Below are 20,787 nucleotides of genomic sequence, written 5' to 3'. Positions count from 1 at the left end.
GAAATCAGAGCACTTTTAAAATAATGCCCTCTTACACTGGAACACCGGGTGATCAGTGCATGGCTCCTTGGAGGTGATGACATACTATTTCATCTGCAATTTTTTTCAGCCCTCTAAGAACCAACATTTTGTATCACTGCATGTTTTACGATTTTTCAGCTGGGATAACCACCCATCAACCAAAAATACATTTATAAAAAAAAAATGAGCTGCTGTTCTTCCCAGCCAAAAGCCGCTTATACCAATATCTTGCTACTCAACCATCCAAACAGGACTCTTTGCTTGAAATTGTCAACTCTCCCAATCCCCAAAAAACAGTGAGCAGGAAATGCCATCATTTTTGTTTTATCTTCGATTTTATGAATCTTCAAGTCACAACAGCTGGGTGTTTATCTCGGTGATTTGCAGGTATATACAAGAAAACAAACATATCAACACAGAACCACTCTTAAAGCAGTAAAAAACATTTTGGTGATATATATGGCACATTTCCTGTCTAATAATTTTTTGTAGATGTAAAAGAAAAACATTTCAAAACAGCACAACAATGAATTTAATAGGCAAAATCAGTGTGAGCTTCCAGAATTTCTCTGTTTACACAAGACAGAAAAGACATGCATTCCTTTAAAGCACTGCTAAACATCATAAACTTTCAAATAATGTTCATGAAGTCTCTGTCCCACGCATTGTGCTGGCTTTACGGATTAGGATAAAACACCTTGATATGGATGGCCGAGTTATTGCGGGTGCGTGTAAGCGGCTCTCCAGCCTCATCTGGATCCTCGGGCTCCAGATCGTCAATCAGTTCTACGGTGGATGTGTTGGCCGCCAGTTGCAGCGCACCCTGGCTGGACGTCTGCAGCTGCAGGGCGATGTTAATGGCCCGGTTAATAGCCAGTCCCAGACCGTGGATGCAGATTTCCCTGTGAGTATCCAGAAGCTTCTGACACCTCGCCAGCTGGGCCTTGAAGTCTGTTTTCATATTGACATAAACATCATTTCGCCGTTTGGGCAGTTTGCGAGGCAGGCGCTTACGAAGGGTGTACTCCATTGGGTCCATTTCTAGAGTGGAGCCCTCAGGGGTGGGCAACACCATTGGAGTGTGGGGTACAGATGCACACACCGGGCTTCGTGGCTCAGCCATGTCAGGAGGTTGATAGTGTAGAAAACCACTGTACAAACACAAAGAGAAAAACTTTATAACATTTAACAATGCATTCTTCATCCCCATACAGAAGTGTGATATATTGCAAATAAGGACACTCCAACCAATGTAGCAATTCAGGCTTGAAGTACCACATTCATGTTTTTGCGTCTCGCAGTTAGCAGAGAGCGGTAAGCACAGCTCCAGCTGTACAAGCAATGTGCAGCTGTAAAGGCAACAAACCTACAGCTGACTGCAGGGGTCCCAAAATGCATTTTATGACTTTTCAAATTACATTTAAAATTAGTATCCTAAAAATTATGGCATTCATGGCTAAAGATGCTGTAAGCCAGTGAAATGCGACACAACCACAGTGAGACACTTCAAAAGTGTCCATCTGACGCAAGGGGCAGTTCTAGGATCAGTCAATATTCTGAGCTTAGCCCAGACCTCTGTGGATACGAATGAGGCTATCCTTTGATGAAATGTCCAAATATAAAACACTTCATTGGCTAAAATAAGTTTAAATGTTGCATCTGTGGGGCGTCATTTATGAAGTAAATCTTACATAAAATTTAACAAAAAGGTCCCACTAGCTTTGGTCTCTGCCTTGGATATGCTCAAAGACCAGAAGCTGCGTACTTTAACACTATGTATTTTAAGACGTGATTTACAAAAGACAAAATTTTTGTCCCTTTGAGCACTCAGTAGTTTGATGCACATTGTGTGCAATTGAGTTTAATAACCTATTATTAATCTGTGGAGTGTTTTAAGTTAGTTTAGAGGATTGCAGGCTGCAAGTAGGCTAAAATAGGTGCTTATACGGCAAAAAATTATTGCTAAATTTGCCAAAGTTTGTGATTTTCATGTCATCGTGTCTTAATAAAAGAGCTTTGCAAAAAATGCAAATGTCCTGGTTCGTGACAAAGTCTGCAAATTCCTCAAGCACATCTGTATATTACTCATTGCTTTCAGGGTGATATACTTAATGCATCTGGACGGACCAACTCTCAACACAGTGTCTAATACTTCACCAAGACCGCATTTTGTCTGTTCAAACTCTATTGACAGCCACAATCGTGAGTGCTCTTCTTGCATGCATGCACATTCACATGAGTACTGGAAAACAGCTGCCCAACAAGACAGCACATGGGTACTGAATTGTGTCAATATTTGGTATTATCTATACTGTGTAGAACGAATAGTGTCATTTATTTATATATACTGTATGTCACTTATTATTAAAAATATATATTTAGTATGAACTTGATACTGAAGCACTGGTACTATTGACATCACTACAAGATAATAAAAACATTTGGGGCTTTACTGAAAACATTCCGGGCTTAAACCTCAGTTGCCTACCCAAGCGCTGCCCATGGTAGCGTACAGACCAAATGCAAGAACGCATCCTGTCCTTTGCTAAATTGATTGCTGTAGACTGTAGGTCAGTGATAGTGTTATGTTCAATGATATGCAAATAAACCAAACAATACATTAACTTCTTATGCCTTTTATTGTCTAATCAATGCTTTACTCCTCTGCCACAATAATGTAATATCTTTAAATTATTCATTAAATTATTTAATATATATATTAATAAAGCCTTTTTGAATTATCATATAAATATATATTACATTATACTTATTATATATACACGAGTAATTACTTTATTACACACTAAATTATCTTTATTTGGGGCCTATTTCAGCAAAAACTGATACATGTAATTAATTCAATTAATCTGCATTTCATATTTTTAATTCAATTAAACAATTTAATTGTTTGCCAGCCCTATTTGCAATATATGTAAAACATTATGTTTGTTCATGAATGGTTTTCACTGATAGAAAAAAAAAAAAAAAAACACACACACATATATATTTCAAAACCCTACCAAAGTGCTTCATTTGGGTATCACACATTTTCTCAAATCGTGGTGGAATGTGAATACATTCATACATGCCCCAATTATTGAGGGACAATTTAATGTTCATATATGGCCATATATCAGATTTTCGCATTGGCCCAGTAAAAACTGTGCGCACATAGATGTTTTATATTTGGTATTTGGTATTGATTTTGGTTTTATATTAAGTATATAATCGTATTTTATTTATTACATTTTATTTTCAGCACCTGTTTATGAGCATAATTTTATTTTCCCAAGCCAAATGAATGAAGAAGCTTACGGTAGGCTATCACGGATTAATCAACATACTTAATTAATTTACATAGCCGTTGTTTCATGCCTTTGCAATACCTTGAAATGCCGGCGCCTGTCTTTCTCGATGAATAGCTGCTAAACACAATAATTCGTATGCGTGTTTCCTCTGCAGGTCTTTCTTCATGTGACGAAAGAGCTCTCACGCGCACCGGAACTGCTTCTTAAAGCCGCTCTCTATGATTTCATAATACAAACCACTAGTTTTAGAGGAAACGTTATGTACTGTCAGTTATACAATTATAAATTAATATCTATCAAGTAAATAAGTTTTAAGTGTCTTAGTGCCACTATGAGGCTGGTAGCACTAAAATGACGATAATTACGCTATGGCGGTCTTTTATTTTGAAGGGCCACCAGTTTGGCGGCGCTATAGTGTGTATGAACGATTCAGGCACTCCGCCTTTTTTTTTACTCGACCTAAACTTAAATTCATGTCAACTTTTATTTCATTCGTAAGGTTCTCTGGTTCTAGTTGTAACTAGGCCATGTCGGACACATGGAGTCACATCCAAGCGCACAAAAAGCAGCTGGACTCACTGCGAGAGAGGCTGCAGAGGAGAAGAAAAGACAACACTCAACTGAGCATTGGTGTGTTTGGGTAACTTTATTATGTAGCAGCTGTCAGATGTGCAAAACTGCGAGCTGTGTTCGTAGCATTTGATTTACCTGCTAATAAAATCTGTCTAGCTGGTAAAGTAATGATATAATTACTACAGCAAATCATTTGAACATGTTACTTATTACGTCAGCTTGGTTTACTTGATTTAGACCACACTGGGTTCCATCAAAAAATGAGGCAGCATTATAAATGTAGGTAAAACTGAGAACTGGAGTATTTGATTTTCAGTGTGAATGTACCGTTGAACCAAGTTTCAACCATTAGAGTTGTCATATCAGTGAATGGATTACAAGTCTATAGTGCTACCTACTGCATGGGCATTTTCCAACAATGAGTTCCTGTTTCTAGCAGAGATTGGAAGTGGTGAGGGAGTATCTGCAAGGAGCGACAGCCCAGGACCGGCCCTCCAGAGTCTGCCACAGCTGGAAGTTGAGCAGCCTCCAGACCCAGAACTAGAGAGACGGCTGCTGGGATACCTGTCTGACTTGAATCTTTCTTTGCCAATCGATTCCCTTGCTATCACCAACCAGCTAAGCACAGTAAGAGCTGTCAGCATGCTTGTGTATGTGTTTTATTACGAACATCCTAGAAACGCTCTTGTCTTGTCTCTCTCCCTCACCCTTGTTTTTTGCTCTCGCTTATTTACTTTTACTCAGTCTGAATCTCCAGTTTCCCATGCCTGCATCCAAAGTCTCCTACTCAAATTTTCTGCTCAAGAGCTTATTGAGGTTCGGCAGCCTTCCATCACTGCCTCTTCATCCTCCTCCTCCTCTACCCTCGTTATATCTGTCGATCACACCAAACTATGGGCTATGATAGGGAGTGCAGCCCAGCCACAGAGAACTGCCGTCAAAAGAAAAGGAGATGACATTCATCAAAAAAGAGCTCCAGGCTCCTCCCCTTTGCTTCAAGCACCATCTTCTCCTCCCAAGAGATCGTCTGTCTCGCTGGCATCTGCCTCCAACCTGCAGCTTACCGGATCATCTGGGGGTGGAGGGGGTGCTGTTGAGAAAAAGGGGCGGGGCAATAAGGTCCAAGCATCTCACCTGGACATGGAGATTGAGAGTCTACTGAGCCAGCAGTCCACCAAGGAACAGCAAAGCAAAAAGGTACAATAATTAAGAAGCAAGTCAGCAGAACCTTCCCCAAATGTCTGTGTTTGTATATGTGTATTTATATGTATGTGGGGTCTGTGTCAGGTGAGCCAAGAGATCCTAGAGCTGTTGAACACTAGTTCAGCGAAGGAGCAGTCGATTGTGGAGAAGTTCCGCTCGCGAGGCAGAGCTCAAGTGCAGGAGTTCTGCGATTATGGGACCAAAGAGGAGTGTGTGCAATCTGGGGAAACACCTCAGCCCTGCACCAAGCTGCACTTCAGGTCAGCCCTCACTCACACACAGGATGGTCGTCTAGTGAGTTTATGCAGATTATTTAGTATGTAGCTTTTAAATGTTTTATGCTTTAAAGGGAATTAATTTAGAGACACATCTTCTTGGAGAAGGTTTCAGCATGATTACATTCTAAAGGCCTATTCACACTAAATATGTGATGAATTTGTGAGAGACGAACTGCCAATGAAAGGTCTGTTCACACCGAGACCGAAACAAATAAAATGAAAAAAAAAACTTGGATACCCTGTACAGTTGGCGCCACTGTTTTAAAACATTTATTCTGGTGCATGAATCTTTAAACATTCAGCTGTCAATCCATTAAATTAATATATTTAATGCAGTTATTTACCTAATTTGGCATAACCGTTTCATTATGTTCTTTCCATGTTTTTGATGCATTTAGAGGAGTATAGAATCTATGTTTTTTGTGCAAGTGAGGTGATTAAAGAGCGCTGTTACATACGTCCAGTGTCTTCTCTCTTTATATTAATGCATGAATCTTGCAACGAGTATATTCTATGGGATCAAAATCCTGTCAAAAGTATTGCAGTCACGGATCCAAAAATAATAAGCGTGAATCAAAAAATTATAAGTGCAGATAAAAAAATAATAAGCACAAAAATAAATAAAAAGCGCAGATCAAAATAATTAGCGCAGATTAAAAAATAACAATCATGAATCAAAAATATATAAACACATTTAAAATATGCTGCAAAAAAGAAAAAAAGAAATATTAAAGCAAAGTCATCAGAATTGCAAACAACATTTTCCTTGGTTTTTTGTGCTCTCTGACAATTTTTGTTGAGTTTTTGTGCATGAGACGAGTAAGAGAGCACAGCACCTGTGTTTGCCAGTTGATTAGCGACACCAATGCACTGGGTTGTGCAGCAGCAGCAACTCTAGAAAAATTACAAAATGCTCTTATGTCATTGGTCAGTCAGATGTCACTGCAGTCTGAAGAAAAAAATTAGACCGCTCTCTGTAAAACAAACAAACAAATTCACCACCTTCGACAATAAATTTCAAGACAATCACTGAGCGTGCCTTTACATGCCTGATCTTAATGCACGATTATGCTTAATAAGTAAATGCCTTGTAAACACCTGAAACGGTAAATGTGGTTAAAAAGAGCTTGTGAAATAAAAGGCTATGGTTATTTAGCCTATTTGTTGAATATCTGAAACCAACCTAATTGTACAGGGCTTGCTTAATATGGACTAATAATAATTATAATTATAACTAATAATAATTTAGATGTGCAAACAACCCACTGAATAGTCGAATTTGAAAATATGACATTTTAAGCATCCCTATTCAATCATAGTCTTGTAGACCTCAATTTATAATCTAAATATCTCTTCCTAATATTTTTTATTATATGAAAATTATCATATTATTATCTGAGCATGTTTTTCTGTGGTTGCTCATTTGTTGATTAATGTGTAACTATCCATTGTTGAATGTTATTATCATTTGAATTTTCAAGGCGCATCATTAATAAACACACAGATGAGAGCTTGGGCGACTGCTCCTTTCTGAACACCTGTTTCCACATGGACACTTGTAAATATGTGCACTATGAGATTGACAGCCCTCCTGAAGCAGAGGGTGACCCCTTGGGGCCACAAGCAGGTGCCACTGAGCTTGGACTGCACTCCACTGTAGGAGATAGCAACGTGGGCAAGCTGTTTCCTTCACAGGTATTGGAAGCATTAGCCTGTTCCACAACCCCTGATAATGCCCAATAACAATATGAAAATGGTTTGATTACAGTTAACAATACAATGTGGAATTAGGTTTAGTCTCCTAGTCTGATCTTGAATTGCTTTCCAGACTTATCTTCTATTGCACATTTACTATTGCATTTATCCCTATCTCGTTGCTTGAGTCATTGTCATTATGCTTCATTTCTCATACTGCTGTTGAAATTTGGTATTACAGCGCTGCTAATATTGTTGGCTAATTTATGATAAATTGCTTGTTTTTTCCTCATTTTTGATAAAACAAATTTATAATATGAATATAATTTGAATGTAATAACTAATTATAGGTTGAAATTTAACTTTAAGACACATTTCAGATGTCCTCTCTGACACCCCCCTCCCCCCCTCTTAGTGGATTTGCTGTGATATCCGTTATCTGGATGTGTCCATCCTGGGGAAGTTTGCAGTGGTGATGGCCGACCCACCGTGGGACATCCACATGGAGCTTCCCTATGGAACGCTCACAGACGACGAGATGAGGAAACTCAACATTCCTATATTGCAGGATGACGGTTTCCTCTTCCTCTGGGTGACAGGAAGGTAGAGGCTCTAGGGGATCACAGCACACAAAGCTTATCATCAGACCTTGTAGTCTCTGTGTAATCATTAGATCATTTTGGCATCATTTGTAATCCACAGCTAAATGTACATTTACATGCAACATTAAATTATTCTCTAATAATACTTGGGGTCATGCCATACGTGTTTTTTATATAGGAGAATTACACATTAAACTAGCTCTACACATTTGACTTGACGTGTCTGATTTAACTTTTATGTACAGTAGTGGTCGACCAATATGGGTCTTTTAATGGCCAATGCCGATATCCAGAGGGCAGGGTGGCCGATAGGCCGATACAATGCCAATATATCACACAATTTAATATAGTAAATAACAAACATAAAATTGCAAAAAAAAAAAAAAAAAAGAATATATAACTCTTATTTAGCAATATATTTACTCAATTTCACACAAAAATATAATTTATTTTATATGGTAGATAGCACATTCTTCAGATTTCTGTTTAGTCATAAATTTTAAGTAATTTATTTGCACATAAAGAAATTGATAATATATTAGGAAGAAGGAAATAACAGTACACACAGTAGTCCAGCAACCATGGATGGCATGTCCACGTTAACAATCACATTTTCTCAACAAAAAAAAATACAGAATTAAACCAATTGTACATACAGTGCATAGTGAATAAGACATTTACTTATAGCACACGTGAAGTGCTTTTACCTTGGGCTTCATCCAAAAACGTTGGCAGCTGACTTGCTACGTGCTGCCTAATCAGTTAATGGCTTAACTAACAGCTGTTTTGAATGAATGGAACTCTTAAGGAAACTGGTCTCCGAACAGTTTGAAAAGCACCTTATTTTCATCCTACCTCTGAATACAGCCTCCGGAGGCAGCATTTTCCTGGTTTCGGACGCAGCCTTGAAGTTGCACACACACGCTTGTGCGGGTCCAGCGCGAGCCTTAATCTCCTGACAGTTTAAACGGCCTGGATCACCTGCTTGGATTGACATGTACTGACCATTTTGATTTGTGAATCTTCAAAGGAAGATATTAGATAAGTGCTCATCGGGAAGAAAAAGCTGGATTTTCATGAGGTTCATGAATTACATCTGTTTAAACGAGATATCTGCATATTTGCAAACATTTACATTTATTCATTTGTTAGACGCTTTTACCCAAAGCAACTTACAAAACAGGAATAATACATCATAAGCGATTCATCTTAAGGAGACAGTGGTACGAAAAGTGCTGCATTGCAAAGTTTCACTTGCATCAGAATAGTAGTATTCAAGACAGATTAGAGTGCAACAAGAATATATATATATATATATATATATATATATATATATATATATATATATATATAATTTATAAGTGAATGGTTAAGTGCTCATGGAAGAGATGTGTTTTTAGCTGTTTTTTGAAGACTTATTGTGCATGCAGGGAGGCCTGCAATGAGAGCATTACAGTAGTCTAGTCTAGTTATGACAAGTGATCGTGCTGTCTTTGAGGCATGGTCTGTGAAATTGAGTTGGTTATCGATGGTTACCTTTAGATTTATGACCGTTTTGGAAGGCGTTACTGTAGTTGAACTCAGCTGCATGGTGATATTGTGTTCAACAGCAGGGTTGGCTGGAAAGACGTGGAGCTCAGTCTTGGCTGGGTTAAGTTGCAGGTGGTGTTCCTTCATCCAGGCCGAGATGTCTGCCAAACAGGCAGAGATTCGAACATTCACCATGGTGTCCTTGGACTGGAAAGACAAGTAGAGCAGTATGTCATCAGCGTAGCAGTGGTAAGAGAAACCATGTGCCTGAATGATGGGTCCCAGTGATGTTGTGTAGTGGCCCAAGTACTGAGCCCTGAGGTACTCCAGTAAGTAGCTGATGTGACTTGGACACCTCACCTCTCCAGGCTACCTTGAAGGACCTATCTGAGAGATAGGAATTAAACCAGCCAAGCACAGTTCCTGTGATGCCCAGAGTAGAGAGGGTGGAGAGTAGGATCTGATGGTTGACTGTGTCAAAGGCTGCAGAATGTTCCAGTAGAATCAAGACAGATGATCTGGATCCAGCTCTCGCCTGTCTCAGCAAATCGATGACAGACAGCAGGGCAGTCTCGGTGGAGTGTCAACTTTTAAAGCCTGAATGATTGTCATCCAGCAGCTTGTTCTGCAAGAGATAGGCAGAGATATGATTGAAAAAAGCCCTTTCAAGTGTTTTCACCATGAATGGGATGAGAGAGACTGGTCTGAGTGTTCTACTTGTGTGGGGTTAAGTGCAGGTTTTTTAAGCAGCGGGATTACTCGAGCCTGCTTAAATGTAGTGGGAAAAATGCCTGTAAGTAGAGATGTGCTAATTATGTGTGTGAGTGCAGGTAGGATGCACAAAGAGATGGTTTGGAGAAGGTTTGAAGAAATGGGGTCAAGGGAACAGGTGGTGGGGTGGTTGGAGAGGAGGAGTTTAGAGACCTCAGTATCAGTCAGAGGAGAGAACATAGAGACAGAAGAGCTGCATGCAGGAGGCAGGTGTTTGAGAGGATGTTGTGCTGAGAATTTATTGCTCATGGCTGTAACCTTATTAGTAAAAAAATGTGGCAAAGACGTCTGCTGTCAGTGAGGTGGAGGGGGAGGACCAGAGAAGTGTGTTGAATGTTCTAAATAAGCTGCGAGTGTCTGTGGTGCTGTTGGTCCTTGTAATAGGAAGTTGTTGCAGATTTAACGTTATCTGAAAAAGATGCAAGCAGAGACTGATACTTACCCAGATCTGCTGGATCTTTAGATTTCCGGCATCTCCTCTCAGCCACCCTGAGGTCAGTCCGATGTTCAGGAAGGACGTCAGAGAGCCATTATATACCAAACGGTATATAAGACAAGTTTTATTGATATTTGCCTTTTTATCATTAGAAAACAAAGTTAAAGGTGACAGTGATCTGTTGAGGAATGACTGTTAGAATACGTGTTTTAGAGGTTATACGCATATTTGCAGACGGTATAAGATATTTGTTTTATTGATATTTGCCTTTTTACCATTAGACAAGACAGTTAAAAGTTACAGGGAACTGTTGAGGAGAGAGAGGGTGAATGAAACAGGCAAACACTTTAACATTATGAGCTCAAACGCGCCTGCCACGGCTCTGATATGCGGACCGTTTAAATGACATTGTGTTGCACACTGGTCTATTATTGTAGTAACACAATGGTACGCAACAAGAAACCGAACCGTGATTGGTCGCTTACATGTCTCAGTCACTTCACATTCAAGCAGGCGATTCTCAGCGCCCTCAAGAAACAAATCGACCAAACGGGAGAATTTTTCGGCTGATGCGATAATGAAAAAAATCAGAATATCGGCCGATTTAGCGGCCTCTGCGATATATCGGTCGACCACTAATGTACGGTAGCTCCATTGGTATATGCTTGCCATACATATTTTTTTATCTATGTATACATGATCTGTATAAGTTGAAAGGAGATGATGTAATGCTAGCTTGGCAATAATCCAAATGCAAGTCAACAATAGTACATCTTTTGTCTTTACAGAGCTATGGAGCTGGGTCGAGAGTGTCTGAGTTTATGGGGGTAGGTTCCTTGAAATGTACACAGTGCAAAGAGGGATGTCTCTTAAACTGAAACTACATTTTTATTTATTTATTTATTTTTATTATTTGTTAAGCTATGAGCGTGTAGATGAGATTATCTGGGTAAAGACCAACCAGCTCCAGCGAATAATTCGCACTGGAAGGACTGGACACTGGCTGAATCATGGCAAAGAGCATTGCTTGGTATGTGTGTATGTAAAAATATAAATTATTTTTGAGCAAGGGTCAGAAATTAAGGGGGATCGGGGAGAAATTCCACCGAAAGTGACAAACATGCCCCAGAAATCAAAAGTCGGGGCATTCTGAGTGTTTTTTATTTGTAACATGATCTAGTTCTTATTGTTCTATTCTAGGCCTAATTCCATATTAACACATAAATATAAGTTTATTTAATTTTATGGGAAATATAATAAATAAAATTATATGAATAGACATCAATTATTATATAATAATATTTGATGTATATATAATATTGATATTTAATGTAATTAATTTAATATTAAGAGTTTATGTTAAGGAGATGATTACAATGAAGTATTTGACATAAAGGATGACACACTGTATATTTTTATATAAATAAAAAGGTAAAAATAATGCTCCTAAAATTTTAATTTAGGCGGCAAATGATGTCCCTCAATGGAAAAGTTCATTTCTGACACTGATATCAGCTAATATATTCATTCTTTCTCTAGGTGGGTGTAAAAGGAAACCCACAAGGTTTTAACAGAGGCCTTGATTGTGATGTCATAGTGGCGGAGGTCAGTCATAATCATTGTCATTGATAAAGCAATGATAAACTAGTAAACTACACATATTCATTTTGTTTGATAACCTGTGTAGTTTCTGTAGCTCAAATGTATATTTGTAACAACAACTTTAAATGATCAGCAACATCTGTCATCTGTTTACACAAAAGGTCCGCTCCACTAGTCATAAACCAGATGAGATCTATGGAATGATCGAACGTTTGTCACCAGGGACACGAAAGATTGAATTGTTTGGCAGACCACACAATGTGCAGCCTAATTGGTGAGTCGGGTTCAGGAGCTATTTTGATGTCCAAATCATTTACAAAACAAAGTCGATTTTTCAATAATATACACATTTTGCCTTTAATATTTACTCACTTATCTCACTCGCTACTCCTTTTTTTATTTATTTTTTTATTTGCAGGATAACTCTTGGTAATCAGCTGGATGGTATTCACCTTTTAGACCCTGAAGTAGTTGCACGTTTTAAGAAGCGCTACCCTGACGGAGTCATCTCTAAACCTAAAAACATGTGAGGACTGGAATAGTGAGATGTATAGTCACAAAGCCACAGGTCTCAACACTGAAAGATGATTTCAAACAGGACTTGCCAGTGTCAATAACAGCTTTTTGTACCACTTTCCTTTTTTAAAATTTTTTTAAATTTTTTTAATAAAAACACTGAAATCTGTTTTTAGTTGTCGTTGTCGTTTTTTTTTGTTGTTGTTGTTTTTTTGGCTACGTCAGATAATTTTCAAAGAGACAACATTTATGTGAGAATAGTATAAAAATTAAGACACTTTTTGAAAAACATTATTTTTTATTTGTTAATTTTTTTCTTACAGTTGACAATGAAAACAAAATTGCAGGTATTTGCTAAAATTTGTATTTTATTTTAGAAAATTTTCACATTGTCTCGTACAAAAATATCTTAAGGAATCATTCATAACAGTAATATTAATCATGACCACGTTACAGTGTCTTGTGAATTCTCTGTTCTTTTCCTAGTTTAGGGTGTAAAACGAAACCATATATAACATTTAGAAACCTCAAATGTTTATACATGCACTCAGACAAATTGAAGACAGCCAGATGCACATACTTTGTTAGCACATGTGAAACATTTTTTACAGACATTTGTAGTAACAGAAGCAATGAGTTGATCATGATGAACATCTCCATCTTCTTGAATTTCTTATACATCAAATCGAAAGAACAACTCTTAAAGATTTAGAAATCGGCCATCTGTATGTTAATACATTAGTTGGTGAGACCATAAAATCGTACATTAAGCCATTGCTTAAACTACCTTTCTGGAGCAAAATATGTTTTATTTCAGAAGGCATTGAAATTCTAGATAATAAAACTGAACTTGAAATTTTAAGTTATAGCCGTGCACGCTATATGGATGTTAATGTATCTTTTACAGCTTGTAGGGAAAACAATGGCACTTAGAAAGATAAAAGAGCTTTGAAATTCTCCTTTCCATTTATGTGAAAAAAGACATATTCAGTTGCTCATACACTAAATTTATGACCAGTGAGGCTTACGTAGAGTGAACTTCTGATTGTTGAACTAATTGTTCTCTAGCTCAAAATAATCAGTTGCATATCTGTGTCTCCTCAGATTAAACCAACCAGAAGCATCTAGTTCATTTAAAATTAAAATCACAGATACTACAGCTACATGTATAAAAGATACTGCAGATTACAAATACTACAGGCTACACAAAAAGCACTTATTGATCATGTAAACATCACTCACTAGAGTGTTTTGTCATTTCCCCTTTCACCAAATGACACTCAGCTGTACCATTATGTTAGAGACATTTATACACTTTCTGTATCTTGACATTGTTAAAATGTGTAATGCTGACACTCATCAGTGCCACTGGAGGTGAAATTTAGAGCACAAATTCGAATAGTTGTCTTTCATGCTGCTTTTTCCATCTTCCCAGTGTCTCATCCAAAAGTTACCCTCAAAGGCTCTCAACCAAGGGATGTAAACTGGTTTGTAGCTGAAAGGCCAAAGTTCACTTTCAAGAATTCTTAAGAGACCACTTGCAGGACAGAGTTAGTATGTGGCATCCACTGCATTGATGTTGCTGTCCATCCGGTGTCGGAGAGAGAGCCGAGCCTTGTGGGAAAAATAGGCCTGTGGGCAGCTTGGACTACTGCCACTGTCCCCTTCACTGCCCCAGGAGGCAGTGGACAACAGTCGAGGTTTCAGCTCTTCACTTGCTACTGCTAGAGGAGTAGACAAAGCAGGGTAGGATAAAAAAAAACAAGTTTAGAACCATCTAACTTAATTTAAAAAAAATTGCACATCATAAAAACAAATGGATAAAATAATACTTGAGTGGTTGACAAATTGTTTTCAACATAAAAATTTTAGATTAAAATGTACATGAATGTAAGAGGGAAAGTTTATATGAAATATAGCATTTTCACAATTCTATTCACTTTAAAGGGATAGTTCACCCAAAAATGAAAATTCTCTCATCATTTACTCACCCTCATGCCATACCTGATGTCTATGACTTTCTGTTTTCTGCTGAACACAAACTGAGATTTTTATAAAAATATCTCAGCTCTGTAGGTCCATACAATGCAAGTGAGTTTTGAAGGTCTAAAAAGCATACAAAGGCAACATTAAAGTAATCCATACTACTCCAGTAGTTAATCCATATCTTCAGAAGCTATATGATAGGTGTGGGTGAGAAACAGATCAATATTTAAGTCCTTTTTTACTATAAATCTCCACTTGCTTCTTTTGGTTTTGGTAATCTGCATGCTTTGTGCATATCGCCACCTTCTGGGCAGGGAGAAGAATTTAGAGTAAAAAAAGTACTTAAATATTGATCTGTTTCTCACCCACACCTATCATATCGCTTCTGAAGATATAGATTTAACCACTGGAGTCGTATGGATTACTTTTATGCTTTTTGGATCTATTAAGTTCTTGTCACCATTCACTTGCATTGTGTGGAGCTACAGAGCTAAAATATTCTGCTAAAAATCTTTGTTTGTGTTCTGCAGAAGAAAGAAAGTCAAACACATCTGGGATGGCATGAAGGTGAGTAAATAATGAGAGAATTTTCATTTTGGGTGGACTATGCCTTTAACTGTTTTGCAGTTCACTCAAATGTGACAAGTTCATTTTTAAAAGAACAAATATTCCATGTAGTTTCTTAATATGGTCATAAAACTGCATGTATAATAATTAAACATCAATATACTTGAATAATAATAAACAATTATATGATAAATTATAGAATTTGTTTAAGAAAAATGTGTTTCAGATTAACTATAGCACGTCACACTGCAAGACACTGCTGCCACATCTTGACATTTCATGTCAACAACCCCATTCATCGTTTGGCAAGATTATCAAGTAGCCAAGTTTTTGTCTTAAAATAGCTCCCTTTATAAAGTTAAATGTTTAAATTACAGCAAGTATCTTACCCGTCTCTGGAGGGCACTGTCTTTTGCACCTCTCCTTGCAGCGTCTGTAGAATGGGAAGCACTGCAGCATCTTCACACCCATTTCAAAAGGGGGCGCTACAAAACAAGAAAAAGTCCTGTCAGAATGTTTGACTCTTTGCGTGACCATTTTAAACACTATTTTTCTAAACTAACAATTGTAAAGTCACAGTTGTTAGTTAGTCTTCTGGTGCCAGTCAACAGAATAAAACTCTTGCTGTTTGTTCTCAACATTCGTTTCCTAAAATTAACCCGTGAGCGTGACTTTGATGTACTGTCTAATCTTAATCTCATTATGGCTGGCAGTCTATGAACAACGCGTTCTCGTGGGCCTATCAGCGAAACATCGAGGAAAGAGGGCGCCCACTTGATAACCCAGAAGATACCATCACTCACTTGACCAAGTTTAGGCAGCATGTCTCACGTGTGCAATTGAGGGATAATAACATCAAGTCCTACATAACAGACCAGGAGACCTCTGCTCTGCGGTCTAATCCCATTAAACGACGTCAGACTGGTTAGACTACACAGAGACATCCGATATAGTAAATCCATGACTGGTAGTCATGGTATTACATGCCAGGTCATGTTCTTAATGATGGGGATGGGCGGTTGGTTTGTCTCTAGAGTAATCTTATATATGGGCCATGTGCATGGCAGTTTCAAATCACTTTGACAGCTGCTAAGCATATTAATCATGTTTTAATTAGTTTATGAACTCGCGTTCAAAATACATGCTCTGCTGTTGTTATTCTGACAAATATTAGATCTCCAGATGTATGAGCTTTCCATGGCCCTAATGGAGGCTCCTCTTATCAGCTATTTGGCCTTCGGTTTGTAGTGCAAAGAGTTAAAGGTTCATTTTCAGTGTGTGTGAGTTGACTTCACACTGTTCTGATATGCTCTGTGACTCTAGAGATCTTCCCCAGAAACCAATATAAGGAACTTAAGTGGCTGAGAAAGTTTAGAGGGGGCAAATTTGTGCGAGAGAATGTAGAATAGGATTGTGAGTGATATGGGAATCCTGATTGGGATGTGGGATCACAAACTACAAAAAGTTTACATTTTCAGGACAAAAGGCTTATGTAAAAATTCAGTTGTCAAGCTTGCAACTCTCATTAAAAAAATAACCTCATGGCATGTTTTCCATCCAACTACCTTTATGTTACACTGCCTTTATCTTTAAGAAAGAAACTCTGATACATATTGGATGGCCTGAGGGTGAGTAAATTATCAGCAAATTTTCATTTTTGGGTGAACTGTTCCTTTAAACAGAAACACACATGCACAACTAATAGAGAGTGAAAGAAAGAGTGTACAGGCAAAACTGCTGTCACAGGATCCACGTAACCACATGCAACAGAAATATTGCAACAGAATTCATTTTCATGCATAACGCTATGTTCCAACCCATCCCGGGCCCTTTCCCACCAAAGTTATGTGGTAAACTCTCATAAAAATGAGAGATGTGACATGGTTTTGTTCATCTTACTTAGCTTGCCTGAGTAAGCCTGAGGACAAAATCAAACAAAATACAAATGAAACAACTAAAAAACACTCTAAAACTGCTACAATCATGGTAATTTGAATGCAAAAAGGCACATTGTCACTGCAAATAACTGTGCTGATAAAGTCAAAAGGTTCTCTGGGGAATAAATATAATCCATTTAGAGGTGTTGGAGTATATCTTTGTATTGCGGATTAATTATAGTGTCAGCAGCTGTTCCGATTTGCATGCACACTGTCTTCTCTCACATGTCCACATGTCAGCTATGGGCATTTGTCATTTGACTTGAGTAGCTCCCTTATGATCATTTTACAGTTTGGTATCTTCTGATCTAGATTATTTAAAGAGTCAATGTATACGGACAGCTTGGTTTAACTCAGCTTTTGTTTACTTTCAAGTTTCAGGTTTTCAAGCATCTGTACAATGTCTTCTATTCATTGTAGTTGTGCAGTGTCACCATTTTAAGATTGCAGATATGAGTTCATGTCAAAATGAACTCTTAGTGCCTCAGATGTTTGTCACCGCATAAAACCACAGAAACCTCCTAGCTCCTAGATCCCGAGCAATACTGTGCTCGGGATCTTTTCCAATAATGAAGCTGAGGAGCAAAGGTGAATGTTTTTTATTTTTTTATTAATGTTTCCCTTGGCTCTAGTAAATGCACACACATTTTCATCACTGCTTCGGCCAATCACATCTGCAATCATCTCTTGTTTTTCCACTCTTTCCTTCTCTTCTCCCCTTACTGCTTTAATAACTCTATACTGGGCTCATCAGAAGAACTTTTGGGTTCTGTTCTGATTCCCTAAAGCACTCCATTTTTGGCAAAACTCAGAAGAGACAAGGCCCAGAACAGATCAGAAATAGGTGGGTGAGGGAGGCACAAGAATAATGAATGATACAGAGAGAGAGAGAGAGATTGGAAGGCCAGAGACAGAATGTTTTTTCCTATGCTTTATTTTTGAAGAGGTTCTTGCACAGAGACCCAGTAATAACGTAAAAAGTGTACAATTTAAAGTTAAGTTGTTTGCTAGTGAAGCTTGTACTTCTAAATACACTACAAAAAAGCTCTTGTAGACATGAATCCCTGTATACACATGCACGCAAAACCTCCTTATAGGGTATTTAACGTGGACTTGTATGGCTCAACATGATGGCCCTCTCTATGTGATTTACTAAACATTGCGAGCAATGTGGCTTGTGTATCTGTATGACTGTGCTCTGTCTTTAAAATCTTTGGCTTGACACAGTTAAGTAATCTGAAGTTTGATTTTACAATATTTCAATCCCCCTTCTCCTCCTATATCCCAGCCTCTTTTCTGAGAATAAGACACCGCCTATGGACACATTGAGTACACACTCTCAGAAACAGACGAAAGGCGTCACAATTTTTTCTCTTCTCACATTGATTTACAGCACTGCAGATTTTTCCTCCAAATCACAGAACATGCTCGGATTTGCAGAGTGCTGTTTAGAAATTACAGCTATTTCAAAATAACAGACCTGGGCTGTGTTTCCCAAAAGCATTGTAAGCTTAAGTTGATCGTAGAGACCATTGGCGGCAATGGTTTCTACAATCTACTTAGGCTTATGATGCTTTTGGGAAACACAGCCCTGTACAGATAAAGACAAATATTATGTACAGCCCTGTAAAGACAAATATTCAGCCTGTGTTAATGCTGTAATTTCACAAAAGTGCAAGCGAATGTTCAAGTGAAGTAAATATTTTAAAAACTGTATTTATGCCTTAGTATTTGCAGTAAGTGATGCATAAGAGGCTATAATAACAACAACAACAACAACAACAGAGCTGTAATTATAAGAGGCTGATGTGGCCCTCAATACCAAGTGGTTTACTTTGTCACTTGTCAAAGTGAAATGTTGCCAACCAGACAGGATGTAATCCTTGGATTTAATAGCAGTTACTAAATACAGTATACTGTATACACGGATGACTATGTGTTTTGGGCTTATGGGCTTTTATGACTTTTTAGACTTGAATGAAAGCAGTGCCTTTCTTGCCAGTAATAGCATAATTTGGAAGATACATTAATTAGAAAGGTTTAGGCATAAACAATTCAATTCAAATGATGGCGTTTAATGATCTTGATTACTTATTTTTATCATTTTACTCGCCTCCCCCTTGATCACGCACTGTTTTGCCCTCGCTCACACGCGCGTGCCCATTTGCGCGCTGAGTATGTGCAGTACGTGACGTTCGGGCACGCGGTGGTCCAGAGGGGCAACAGGGGGTCTGTGTACAGGTGAATGTGTATATCAATTATTAAAGATAAAAGAATGTGTACTTAGTCTCTTGCGATTCCCCGTGCAGACATTAAGGCTATTCGTGGTACAGACGGCATAATTCGTAGAAAAGTACGTTACATACAATCTCAATGCAAGAGATCATGGAGAGTTCAGAAGAAAACTACATTTCTCATGAGAAACGCGAGATTCTTATGCAGCGGATATAAATAAACATCACATTTACTGCAGATTCACTTAAGATTTGTGCCAGGCGACGAATGAAAATTATTACGGTTATTTGTTATTTGATCAATAATAAGTGGATAGACTTATTGGTTAAATGTAACCGTCAAGAAAATTGTCTGTGACAAACAACTGTGCTATTATTTTCAATGTACCTGAGGCAAAGTTGGACATGAATGCGTGTTATGAGACACTCCCACTTTGACACACCTCCAATGTGTCTAACAACCTTTTTATAACTGAAAATGTAAGTTACGTAATGCAGATGTTATGAAAATGTGTACATGGTAATGCAATTGGCATTTAAAAAAAAAAAATTAATAATATAATTGAATAATACAAATAAATAATACATAATCAAATTGTCAATAGACTCACCAGTAGTTGTTATGAAACGCACGCACACACTACTTTGGAACTGTAGTGCAAAGAAATCTACTTTAAATTCCAATCGATTTACGATTGTTCAAAAGTGTGAACGATCACCGGCGATGGATCCCGTTCAGCTGTGACAACATGGAAAGCTTCAGGTCTGAGCGCACGGGACGTTCAGCTTTAAATAGCTTATCTGAGCAGCACACCCTCCTCCTTTTTCTCATCCTCCTCCTCTTTCACTCAGTAGCTTGATAGAGTTCTGGCAAGTTTCCAGTGAAGCATAAGGAAAACATTCTCTATCTAGTCTCTACACGACCAGTTTATTACATTATATAGAATCCTCACATGTAAGACCTTGAGTTTCTTTCTATAATGCAAACTATGTAACTGAGTAAATTGGTGTAAATTGGTATATGTCTCATCACTGTCACGACTGCTATGTTGATCGGAACTGCACCCAAGAATTTCACACACCATTGCACTTGTGTATATGGCTGTGTGACAATAAAGTGATTTGATTTGATTTTTGAGACTTGAGAGTTGTTTTTTGCTATTGGTAAATTAAATACTGAATTTTCTAAAATCCAATACAACAGAACAGAGGAGAACGTGATTAATTTAATTAGTGGGCACATAAAGGAATGAATGGACACGCCCAAATGAGAGGGACAGCAAAAGATGGGATTATAGAAATCCTCTGTGTGCTGTAATGACACTTAACACAGTTAATGGAATAGTTCACCCAAAAATGAAAATTCTCTCATCATTTACTCACCCTCATGTCACCCCAGATTTGTATGACTTTCTTCTGTTGAAAACAAATGAAGATTTTTAGAAGAATGTTTCAGCTCTGTAGGTCCATACAATGCAAGTGAATGGGTGCCAACATTTTAAAGCTGCAAAAGCACATAACGGCAGCA

General features: G+C 38.0%; 2 protein-coding genes and 1 long non-coding RNA gene across 4 annotated transcripts; 1 reads left to right on the top strand and 2 right to left on the bottom strand.

Annotated features, from left to right (window-relative positions):
• Nucleotides 1–329: 329 nt before the first annotated feature.
• pop7 (POP7 homolog, ribonuclease P/MRP subunit) lies at nucleotides 330–3,516 on the bottom strand. The gene is made up of 2 exons (XM_051723365.1): nucleotides 3,408–3,516; nucleotides 330–1,172 (listed from the first exon to the last, which is right to left on the bottom strand). The coding sequence occupies exon 2, from the start codon at nucleotides 1,142–1,144 to the stop codon at nucleotides 698–700; it is 447 nt and encodes a 148-aa protein (XP_051579325.1). The 5' UTR covers nucleotides 1,145–1,172; nucleotides 3,408–3,516; the 3' UTR covers nucleotides 330–697.
• A 193-nt stretch (nucleotides 3,517–3,709) lies between these two features.
• On the top strand, nucleotides 3,710–12,704 carry mettl3 (methyltransferase like 3). 2 transcript variants are annotated; one of them, XM_051722941.1, is made up of 11 exons: nucleotides 3,710–3,959; nucleotides 4,339–4,529; nucleotides 4,647–5,099; nucleotides 5,190–5,365; nucleotides 6,865–7,078; nucleotides 7,494–7,681; nucleotides 11,206–11,244; nucleotides 11,339–11,447; nucleotides 11,957–12,022; nucleotides 12,181–12,293; nucleotides 12,438–12,704. In XM_051722941.1, exons 1-11 carry the CDS (start codon nucleotides 3,857–3,859, stop codon nucleotides 12,547–12,549), a joined length of 1,764 nt encoding a protein of 587 aa, XP_051578901.1. In that variant the 5' UTR covers nucleotides 3,710–3,856; the 3' UTR covers nucleotides 12,550–12,704. The 2 variants fall into 2 exon arrangements, with proteins under 2 accessions (XP_051578901.1, XP_051578909.1); XM_051722949.1 differs by having other exon boundaries at nucleotides 3,711–3,959; nucleotides 4,342–4,529.
• Nucleotides 12,705–12,885: 181 nt separating this feature from the next.
• Nucleotides 12,886–20,038, bottom strand: LOC127455488 (uncharacterized). The gene is made up of 3 exons (XR_007899681.1): nucleotides 19,871–20,038; nucleotides 15,478–15,573; nucleotides 12,886–14,259 (listed from the first exon to the last, which is right to left on the bottom strand). It is a non-coding gene; the product is annotated as an uncharacterized LOC127455488 (long non-coding RNA).
• Between the last annotated feature and the right edge of the window lie 749 nt (nucleotides 20,039–20,787).

This window comes from Myxocyprinus asiaticus, chromosome 2 (genome assembly GCF_019703515.2).
Source record: "Myxocyprinus asiaticus isolate MX2 ecotype Aquarium Trade chromosome 2, UBuf_Myxa_2, whole genome shotgun sequence".
NCBI classification, from domain to species: domain Eukaryota; kingdom Metazoa; phylum Chordata; class Actinopteri; order Cypriniformes; family Catostomidae; genus Myxocyprinus; species Myxocyprinus asiaticus.
This window is presented reverse-complemented; position numbering and strand designations above follow the sequence as displayed.

Bases quoted from the DNA above. Each gene is read 5' to 3' on its own strand.
- mettl3 (XM_051722941.1), top strand. From the start codon at position 3,857: ATGTCGGACACATGGAGTCACATCCAAGCGCACAAAAAGCAGCTGGAC. The intron at 7,079-7,493 runs GTATTGGAAGCA...CCCCCCTCTTAG, and splicing joins GCAAGCTGTTTCCTTCACAG to TGGATTTGCTGTGATATCCG. The intron at 7,682-11,205 runs GTAGAGGCTCTA...TTGTCTTTACAG, and splicing joins TTCCTCTGGGTGACAGGAAG to AGCTATGGAGCTGGGTCGAG.
- pop7 (XM_051723365.1), bottom strand. From the start codon at position 1,144: ATGGCTGAGCCACGAAGCCCGGTGTGTGCATCTGTACCCCACACTCCA.